This window comes from Sander vitreus, chromosome 8 (genome assembly GCF_031162955.1).
Source record: "Sander vitreus isolate 19-12246 chromosome 8, sanVit1, whole genome shotgun sequence".
Taxonomy (NCBI): Eukaryota; Metazoa; Chordata; class Actinopteri; order Perciformes; family Percidae; genus Sander; species Sander vitreus.
Window position 1 is genome coordinate 24,883,506 of NC_135862.1, and position 11,442 is coordinate 24,894,947.

Here is an 11,442-nt window from a genome sequence, read left to right on the forward strand (position 1 = left end):
TGGATGGATTGTTGTATCATTTATTTATCATTGCATATGACTTACTGACCTTTGCATGAAGGCTTATTTAGAAAGTTGAATTGAGTATTTCTTAATGATAATTCACCTACATGTATGTAACTAGCAACCCTAAAGTTAGCTCAATAACGGCATATAAATGATCTATAAAACATTAGTAAACCATTCATTAACAATAACAAAATCATTGGTTACAATTCATAAATCCACATGCACATAGAAAAGATCAAACATACGGTTATCAATACAGGTGATATACTACTTACATTCGACAGTTTGCGCATCTACGTTTGTGCATCGAATCAGAGTTTCACAACCCACTAGAAATCAAAGTGTCCACCAGATGGCAGCTTGGCTGAGTTCAGCCCTGTTACACTGTGTGTGTCAGCATGAGAGAATAGTGTATAACAGCAGCGACTTTCACAGTCTTGGCTGCCCCTTTAAACTCTGCAGGACCACTGAGTCTCCTGGCTGTGATTTCAAGACTCTGAAACAGTGTGGAACATTTTACTGCATGTGGATATCCATATTATGTGATTGCAGCACAGCCTCAGGTTACAAAGGACTGAGAGAAGCAGGGGGCAGGGGTGAATGATATTCAGGGGATGTTTTATACAAATATACCGTGGGACTACTACTGCAAAGCCAGTCTTCAGTTGCTTTTTTCTCTTTTTCTTTACACCGCGGTCCACACTCTGTAACCTTCAAAGAGCATATATTTGAATCTGATATAAGAGGGATTTATTTTTACACTGTCAGCTTAGGTGTCATAGCTCTGTAGAATTCCGTGCTCCTTTTATCTGATTGCTTCCCAAGTGTCTCTTGTCTTTGCTTCACGCTACTGTCTCTCCTCTCTGCACAGGTGCCCTCCAGGTCACATGACCAAAGAGAGCTCCCTGGGCAAAGTGTGTGTCTACACGCTGTGCGCCAGCCGGCCGTGCCGCCACGGCACCTGTGTGCCTCACTCGCCATCCCGCTACTCGTGCCGCTGCAGCGAGGGCTACCGGGGACGCCACTGCGAGGTGACGCTCGCCATGATCCACAACGAGGACAGCAACAGCCTCAGCCTCAGCTCCATGTTCGCCATCAGTATCTGTGTCATGGCCTTCCTAGGTAGCTATGGCGAATATGTCCTCTTCTACCTGTGGTAACCCAACACTCATGTCATCATCTCTTCGGATGCACTCTGTATGTTTTTGTCTGCCACGTTCTTCCTTTTTCATCTTCAATTCATTGACTTTCATATCAGACTGATCTCATGAAGTGGCGTATGTATGACACGCCAATTCGTATGCCATTATTGGCGTGTTATCAAGATGCATACTCGCTTTTTAGCATGTTTATCAACGCCGTTTGGCCTCCATTGACTTACATTACCTTGCGATTGCGTGTGAATTGTTGCCATAGCGAGTGGTATGGAAGGGCGAAAATCCGCGTAGGGAGGTTGGCCAGGGTGGTGGATGGGTAAAACACAGGACTTTCACCCAGGAGACTGGGGATCGTGTCCCACGTGTCACGTTTCCTAAAGTCAACCATCGCTCAAAATGCGTGCAGATAACACGCCACTTGGCTTAAGAAAGTAGGCGTGTATGTTGGGTGAAAGTACCGTGTATGTCCAAACACAGGACTTTCACCCAGGAGACCGGGGATCGTGTCCCGCGTGTCACGTTTCCTTCGTGTCCCGTGTGTCACGTTTCCTAAAGTCAACCATCACTCAAAATGTGTGCAGATAACACACCACTTGGCTTAAGAAAGTAGGCGTGTATGTTTACGCAAAGTCATGATATCACGTTGTTCATCTTTTTTTTTACTTTGCATAGTTCTCATCTTTATGGTACACTCCTTGCATTATGTTTTCCACTCGTTTAGTTCTGTGAAATCTACATACAGTACACATATCTTGTAGCCGTATTGATCTCTTGAGTTGTACCAGAATGTGAAACTGGAAGAGAAGCAGGAAGGAAAACATTGTATGTCTTAATTTGTGATTCACTGGGAAGCTGTAAAAGTCCCCAGAGAATCTGGGAGTTTCTTTATGTGTTTTTCTATATTTCTCATCACTTCTTTGTCCCCTGTCTCTTCCAATGTTACGCTCTGACTTCAGAAGTCAATTTCCCTCTCAGCCTTACTTTATATCTGTCCAATGTATTTTATTTTCCACCATCCACTCATTTTACTGCCTTGATGGGTTTTTTCTTGCCTTTCCTTCCACATTTCTGTGTACATTTCTGTTTTCCCAAATCCCCCTAAATGTGTCCATGACGTGCACTTTGGTGCTATGTACACTGTTTGAAGCTTTAATCGGTGATCACTGTACATCAAGAAAAACTGCCAAACTAAGGACAGCTTTTGAATGTCTCCTACTTTAATTAAGTTCATTCCAGGGTAAGTCTAGGCTAAGAGCGAGATACAGTATACTGTCTCGTTGTGATATTACATGGACACTCATGGGGCAAGATTCCTGTGGTCAGAGATTTGTCAGCGAGCGGCATGCAACAAAAAAAGAACATTAGCAAACAGGGCAATCTACGAAAACATTTTGTGCCAAAATGCAAAAACATTTTTGCCATTAACAACAGCAAACGGCATATTTGTGTCTCCTCTCAAAACTTTCAATTTGGACAAACAATTTTGTTAAAATGCATGCTAGCTGGAGGATATTGTACCAGCTTGCTATTTACATCCTATGATTAAAGAAAAACCACCAGTTGCCCACAGAGGACAACTGTATGTGGTAATGTGGTTTTGCCAGCCCTGGTCAGGAGTACCACAGATGTTTAATGTTTGAGGTTTTTTGAAAGAATTAAAATAATAATAATGTATGACATATCTTTTGACTGAATGTAGAACTAACCATAGCACATTCCCAGCTATAATGCAGCGTGTAGTCTGCACAGCACAGAGTGGAGTGGACGGGTTGTAAGTGTGGCCTTTGATTGACACATTGGCTAGTACACATTATAAATGATAGATGCTCCCACCAGTAAAAATATTAAATCAAAGCCTCAGTGTGGCTGAATAACAGGTATGGTTATGAAAACATGGAACATGGAAAAATATGTTTTTTTTATCAGATATTGTGTATTCATCAAATCAAAAAAAGAAGGGCAAATTCATTTATTCACTTAAACTTTATGCATCGTGTTGTTGGCAAAAAAAAGCTGGCATTAAAAAATTCAAACTGTAAAAAAAATTAAGATTAACCAGATTAAGGCAGAAATATAAAGTTCAGTTCATAAGATATTATGATATGTGCAGTAAAGAATCAAGTGAGAGTGAAAGTTTTTATGAAATATTTCAAAGTAAAATCTGAAATGGCAAGCCATGGGTGTGGGAGTTTGAGAGCCTTCACTGAAAAAGAAACAACCTCCCTTTGAAGACTGACTTATAGGATGATCTAAGGCTGCTTTCTGACATAAAAGTGGTCATAGTTTCAGAAATGTATGCCAGAGCCCGATCACCGACTGCTTTATAGTTAAGGAGTAGAATCTTGAAATCAATAGGTATAAGCTGAGGGTTATGTGGTCTCTTCGTAGTGCCTGTTGAGAGCATAACTGCTGAATTATGAAGTTATGAGTTTTACGACTGATGCCTGAGTATTGTGTTTTTGTTTAAGCGAGAAGGTATGAATACATGGATGACCTTTTCCAGTTCTGTAGTACTTAAAGGGGTGATAGAATGATTATATAGGGTATTTTACACTGTTCCTTAAGGTCTCCTAATAGGGTATGTAACATTGGTTGGGCTGAAAATTGCCCGAATGCTATTTTATTAGGCCCTTAACTAACCTGTGAATATGGCTCTATTTGGAACAAGAGCTTTTCTTAATCTGGGGGAAGAGATTGTTGCTACACTTTCGGCATAACTTTCGTATATTTACAGTTTGAATTTCGTCACGCCACTTACATAACATGTACCCCAAGGTCTTCTAAAGCTAACAATGGTGTCCGATTTCAATTTAATGCATTTTTGTGAACATTAGGGGTTTCGTTAGCTGCTACTATCCCTTCAATCCTATGTTTACAGATCGCGGCTAGTTAGCTTCACTTTCGGCATAATTAAAGTATATTTACAGTTTGAATTTCGTCACGCCACTTATATAACATCTACCCCAAGGTCTTATAAAGCTAACTATGGTGTCCGATTTCAATTGAATGCATTTTTGTGAACATTAGGGATTTCGTTAGCTGCTACTGTCCCTTCAATCCTATGAATCGCGGCTAGCTGCAGGCCCTGGAGCTCCATCAGGGCCTCTGCATTTTGTAGTCCAGTAACCCAGAACCGGTGACTTTGCGCGGGTATGGAGCGCCGCGGGCTTCCCTTCGTGACGGAGATCCAGCTAGCTCACAGCGAGCCGGAGTCTATGAAGTAGGACACGTCGGGCGGCGAGGCAGCACCGGCCGCTGTCACGTAGCCTGCTGAGCTCCTGCTGAACTGCGACACACAGTCGGACAAAATTTGCAATTAGCCATCAATTTTCGTAAAACGGCCCATATTTGACCTCTACATAGTTGATTTCTCGCATAAAAAAGTCTCAGAAGTGAATTTAGTAATTAAATAGCGGACCCCTGGAGATCTTCAGAAGACTAAGCTGACCTCAGGTCAGTGGTGTAGCCTATGCAAATGTTGGGGCGTGACAAAGACTAGGATTTGGGATGCTTACGTCAGCTGCCAGCGTTGTTGCGATTCGCCCGTTGTCGTTATTCAACTATGACAAGGTAAAATCAGTTTTGCATTCTATCACTCCTTTAAAAAATAATTTCGAAGATCTATTTCTAAGCTGAATAAAGCATGTCGAACCCGCTTTATATTTCTTTGCATTGTAGCAACTCATAATGTAAAAACTCTGCATAATATAATAATTAAAATGTAATGAAAGCTTATAATTTAATATTATAAACCATATAAAATAACAATCTAACAATAACTGTGTCTCACTTTGGCCTCTAGATGGCTGCTGTCAGTAGTGATGCATTTCATCTTTGCGCCTCAGATCATGGGAGGTATGTTAAAATTTTCACATTTAATGAGAGAGAGAGAGAGAGAGAGAGAGAACTTTGGAATAAGAACAGGCTACACAGAAACACGTGGGGCCCAGAGGCTCTTTGCTGACACCCAAAATCATCCTACACACTGCAAAATACGAAGAAAATACAGGCAGAAGGCAGGGTCTCTGCAGATACAGACACCGCCACACACTTCTAGTGGGTTATAAGTGATAATTGACAGGGACTACTTTTGTATAGTATATATAAAAATATATATTATATTTTTTTAGGAAAATGCTGCATATTATACCTTTACATTAAATTATCAGTGAATCAGAGGAATACAATGTAATTTTCTGATTGTTTCACAGCGGTTATGTTCCAAAGCACAAATAAACACACACATACACTTCTGCAGAAAGGTGCATTGTCGGATTATGAGTGAATGCAGAGCTTCATCCTGTCTGTTTCTCTGTGTGTGTCATAAAACTTGCGCATCGGTATGAACTGTGGGGCAAAGCAGCGGTTGGGAATGAGAATGAGCTGCACAACCTGCACGCTGTTATTGGCCTGTCTTTGCTAACGGACATAAACGTCCCGCATACATCCCGCACTCGCACAACTACAGGCAGAGGGCAGGGTCTGATGAAGAGGGCTTATGTGTGTATTAGTCTATACATTGCTTTTAGGATAACACTGCACTTCAATGATACATCTTGTATTTTCTTAATATGTCCATCTTTCAGAGCCTTAGGCGACATCTTCAAAAAAAAACTTTCAGATCAATAGTCCAAAAACCCAAAGATATTCAATTCACAATGTTTCAAAATAAATTGAGAAAAGCTGATCTGAACCAGGGACTGTTCAACGTTTTGCTTGTAAAATGACTGAAATGATTAATCGGTTATCGAAAATAGTTACTGATTCATTTTCTGTTGCCTGACTAATCAATGAACTGGCTAATGCCTCAGCTCTAGACTCAAACCAGTTATGGTTTGAGTGCTGATGACCCACTTGTGTAAACAGTCTAATAAAATTGCATGGTTGATGGTGTCATAAGCTGTGGTAAGCTCTAATAGAATGAAAATGTAATATCTACCCACATCTGTCGCCAGCAGGGCCTTTTTAAATGTACTGTATATGCATTGATAGCTCTACAGGAAAGTGTCCCTTTAAGTCATTGTTAAGGCTGAGGACAGAGATGAGCTAATTGTGTTAGTTTTAGGCATTATAGCTAAGGACATTTTTTTTGGTTCTTACAAAGGACAAATGTGTCTGCATGTGTGTGAGTGGCCCGCATGTTGTTGCACTACCGTCTGTAAGGCCACATTGCTGTTTATGAGTCTTTCTGTCAGACACAGACTTATAAAACGCTTGGGCAATTCAATACGCTGTCCCTGCCTCTATAACTGACTCAACGTTCCCTCCAGGGCATGTGGCTAGTATTGGGACATCAGTTATTCTGACACTTGAGTGTGAAACGCATAAAGCGGTCTTCAATATTTGATAATTAAGTCAAAGATGATAAAGTGTGGCCTTGGCATCGTTCATGAACATTCGTGTGTTGCTTGCATGCTAACTAAAGAAGGGCACAGTCAATTTATAGTGGCTCGCCCGCTGTCGGCTGCTCGCTGACTTTTCACCTCACAAAGAATCACCGTCTGTTCTGTAATATACTTCAGATTGGAAAGAGCTGTCTTTGATGACTAATTACATTTTCACACCTTGGAAAAAGTGAATAAAATAAGCTAAACAATTATTTTTCTCAACCTGAAAGCAAAAAGAAGTTTTACATCATGATCAACGGTCCTGAATATGTGGCAATAAGATAATTAATCCAGTGGTTTATTGAACAGGTTGTTATACAATATGTAGTTGTTTAATGATGACCCTCATCACCACAGGAACCACTACCATAAATACACACTCACACTCGCTGCACTAAGCAAGACTGCTAGCTGGGTGCTAAATTAAAGGGGGACTCCTTCTCTGCCTCAACGTGCATTAAAAGTTAAAATGATCATCCATTATTAAGTTTTACATAAGCCATAACAGACCGACCAGAATATGAGTTGAGCGTCTGCTATTGACAGAGCCAGATGAGGTGATGTCTGACCAAACCTCATTAATCCAGCATCAAATCTGACATTCTGTATTTTTTTTTTTTTTTTGCAGAATAGAATAAATTATCTTCCCATATGGGCTCTGGATGCCAAGCGATCATGTAAAGTGCCTGCACTTTTTATTCCGTGAAAGACTTATAAATAAATGATTTTCTCAACTCTTTCCCATCTCTCATCTGTCTCATTTCCCCCTGCTTATTCATCAGTTTTCTTTCCCCCTAAACTCCCATTGATGTTCAACCTCGCAGCTCATTCTTGCCTCATAAACCCCAGACTGGAGCTACAGTGAAAGGGTTAAGTGTTTTGATCAAGTTGCATTGTAGTTGTTTACTGGTCATTTATTCATAATGCACAGTCCGGTCCATGCTAACATCATAATACCCTGCTCATAGTAACGGTTAGAGGGCAGAGAGGCAGAAGCATTATGGAATGATGAATGACTGTGATGTTTGTTCTCCACCCTGAGTGATATTGATCTCACAGAAATGTACCTGCACACACACACACACACACACACACACACACACACACACACAACTCTGGGCAGTACAGTAGTGGCTGCCGGCATAAGGGCAAAGTTTTTCAGAAGGCAACTAGTGTGTGTGTGTGTGTGTGTGTTTGTTTACCTGGGCCTAATTGTGTGTGTGTGTGTGTGTGTGTGTGTGTGTGTGTGTGTGTGTGTGTGTGTGTGTGCACGCTTCAGCCCCTCTGTTGTGTGTATTGAACTCCCTCCCTCTATGTGTAGAATATCAGCCCAGGTGGTGCTGAGGGTTTAGGTGAGTGCAGGCCTATAGGCAGCACCTCTGAGCCAGTAATTCTGAGGGTGAAACAGAGGGCCAGCGCTTGGTCGGCGCCGGGCCTCATCGAGATTCTGGTGTTTTCTGCGAGGGCGCTCCGGCACAGCAGTGAATGAGCCGGATCAGCTGATCAATACAGCTCTGTCCCCCACCCCATACTGAGGATGGCCAGTTGAGGAGCGAGTGGGGAAGCTTACAATCCCTCTTTTTCTATCTAACATAAAAAAAATAAAAAAAAAACAGCATAGAAAAGTGCAGTAGCTGAGGTGTTGAAGTTGTTCCAGGAGGTGAATAATTAGAGATGATGATTTTTAATTGAGATAGCATTTTTATTTAGCAGAGATTAGCTCCGGGGGAGTTGTTTTTTTTGTGTCTTTGTTTATGAATACCTGCCTGTTAGTGTGACTCCAAAGAACCATCGGTGCATTATATCTTTCAAAGCAATTACTTTAAAAATCCAGACTAATGTGATTACCTTGCATTTCTCAGAAGATTTCCAATTAAACCGATACTTAGCACGCACCATATAAACCATTCTAGTTGAAATGGATCCCATCTAGTGTGAGAGATAAAAGCTGAGGCAAGACAGAGGCCAGAGAGGGACTGAAAAACAGGAACCGTGAGAGACTTAATGAGCGGGTAAGAGAAGAGGGAAGACTGAGGGACGCGCCAATACAGAGAGACAAATAAAAGAATTACAGAGATAAAAAAGGAAGAGTGAACTAGTAAAAATAGATAGTGAGGAAGGGAGAAAGAGAAAGCGGGATGGGAGAAAAATATTGGTTGAGATTAATGGACTTTAAAGGTCAGTCCAGCATGTTGTATAATTCAGCACACAATAGCTGTGATTGATGTGTATGCTTCAGGACCTTTTCTGCTCAGCTCCCGCAGCATTCCTCTCCACATTCAGCGTTTACTGGGAGAACAAATCCAGTTAATAGGTTTCCAAGTAACTGTGGTCTATGATAAGACAGGAAACAGAGATGCACCAGCAATGGGAAAAGGTGCAAAGGTGGTGCCTCTCTTTCCGTGTATGTTCCATTAGTATGCCTTAACTGTACAGTCAGTGCATCTGATTGTTCTTACAGGACAAATTCATGTGATGGAAAATCCATTTAGTCTGGATTACCTATTCATTAAGAAGGATGGTGTTATTTATACATTTGATGAAAAAAAAAACCCATCAAATGGTAGTCAGTGCCAAGTATTTCAGTGTTTATATCATCACTTTCCACTCACATTGTCAATTTCATTTACACCCATAGATGTGTTTTAACTGCTCAGTATGTCCTTTTAATTATGTGAGTGTACTCCTGCTGTGTTAACCTGCTCTCTGGCACCCCTCAGTGTTGATGCTGGGCCTGTTCCTCTACTCCTGCTGGAGGAGACACAAGGGCCTGAAGGAGGGTGTGTACCATGTGTCTGCACACCACGGCGAGTGGGAGGACATCCGGGAAAATGTGCTAAACTACGACGAGGAAGGTGGAGGGGAGCAGGACCAGGTAAACACACACGCACACAATCTCACACACACACACACACACACACACACACACACGCTGGTATTTAAGAGAAAGGCAGGGAGAGTAAATAGAGCACTAAACAAAAACATTGCACTGCTTTCAGTTCTCATTTCCATTTTTTAAACACGTTTTAAAAGTCATCATGCTATATTTCAGGACTTTTTAAAAAGGGATAAGAATACACATAGGATAGGACAGAAGCTAAACCAGCAAACGGGGCATTTGATAGAGAACGGCAGTTGTTGGTGCTGAAATGAAAACCAAATATCAGCTCCCTGGAGATCTAGGAATGTGAGTCAATTAGCTGAAACTAAGCGAGTAGACCCAATAGCTGTTAATGCCTCTGTTTTAATAGTGCTGGTAATAGCAGTTTTCACCCCCTCTGCAATCAGATAATGAATTACTTGGCTGATCAATGGTGCTGTTGATGCCAACATCTCTTCCTACATAGTAGATCTTATTCTTAGTCTGAGGAACAGATTAATTTGCGAGCAGAGGCACTAACTTAGCTACACTGCTCTGAGCACAGATTGGTGTCATGTGGCAATGGTGTTGTTCATTATCTCTTAAAATACCAAAAAAGATTACACAGGAGAAAAAACCCAATTTCTTTTCTTCTCTTCTGTGCTTCCTTCATTCCCTGCTTTTCTCTCTGTTGGTCTCTCAGAATGCCTTTAATATGGTGGAGTTGCAGCGCTCCCTCCAGCCCAGCCCGGCACAGTCCCTCCGCTACAGCTACCCACAAAGCATCATCTCCTACCCGCAGACTAAAGTTCCCCAGGACAACAACAAGAAGGGGGTGTCTAATGGGAATGGCAGCGCAGCTATAGCCCTGCGTCTGGCCATCCCCCCCTCAGAGACAGAAACCCTGACGTCCCCTCTGACCTTCCGGCGTTCCCAGAAAACCCTCTCCTTCTCCAGCCAGGACTTGGCGCGCTACCTGTGTGAGGTCATCAGGGACATGGAGCACCCGGCGGAGCTCGGCACCATGACCACACCGCGCCGTCCGTCCGGAAAGGAGCGTGGCCTGGCGGCGGTGCGCTCCCTCAGCTCCCTCAGTGGATCTCAGGGTTCAGAAGTCAGGCTTCCGGCAGCCCAGAGCACCCGGCTGGACAGGTTCAAAACCCTCCGAGCCGTGGTTAGCGATTTGAGAGGAGACTCCAAGACTCCAGAGGGCCAGAAAGACAAACTGAAGGAGAGCGGGTGAGGCAGCACTCAGAGAAACAGAACTGAAGGTTGCAGAAAAGCAACACTAATCAGTAGGCACGGCTGGCGGAATTCCAAAGGGAGATAATTAAATGTGAAATACTCTGAGACTGGGAGGTTGGCCAGGGTCTATGTGAAGTCTGCTATAAATGTACTGTATACTATTGATGAAACTTTGAACATTTAAGTTCTTTGATATAAAAGATGTTTACCAATGAATGATCAGATGTGATGTATTGTTTACTTGGCTTTGCACTGTACAGTATTTACTCCACAGAAAGCACTTCTCGGAAGCGCCCCGTGTCAAAGCTATTCATGTTGTCATAAAACTCATAAGGGTAATGTCTGCGAGTAAGACGGCAAATGAGTTTCCTGCGAGAGGACTGAATTCTTGTTGCCGTTAATGACTCATGAAATCATTTGTGTTTAAAAAAAAGAAAAGAAAATGTTTTTGTTTCATTTGTATTATCTAGTTCCTTTTAAATAAATAATTATCTTTGATAATATTTCTAGCTTAATCTTGTCCAAACACTAGTTCACATTAGTGAGCGTTAAATCTCTACTTTTTGAAGTTCAAGCCAACTTTCATCATCAAATGTTGGCCAGGCTGTTTTTTTTTATTTTTTTATTATTATTATTTTTTTTTTTTTAAGTCATCAAATTCAGCAGATGCAAAGTAAAGCAAGATGTCTTTCTTATCCGCTGCACATGAATAATCCTATGTATCTCCAGTGTATCTGCCTTTATTCCTGGTGATTAGGATGACTGAGAAATAGACTGGAACAGA

At 41.8% G+C, this 11,442-nt stretch overlaps 1 protein-coding gene across 1 annotated transcript in view; it reads left to right on the forward strand.

The window, feature by feature from the left end:
• Positions 1 to 11,118, forward strand: part of LOC144522498 (neural-cadherin-like) — a 95,382-nt gene extending 84,264 nt beyond the window's left edge. Inside the window, exons 31-33 of the mRNA XM_078257613.1 lie at positions 881 to 1,131; positions 9,274 to 9,428; positions 10,117 to 11,118. Coding sequence (XP_078113739.1) covers positions 881 to 1,131; positions 9,274 to 9,428; positions 10,117 to 10,656 — 946 coding nt within the window. The 3' untranslated portion in view covers positions 10,657 to 11,118. The remainder of the gene's footprint in view (positions 1 to 880; positions 1,132 to 9,273; positions 9,429 to 10,116) is intronic.
• The last annotated feature ends 324 nt before the right edge of the window (positions 11,119 to 11,442 follow it).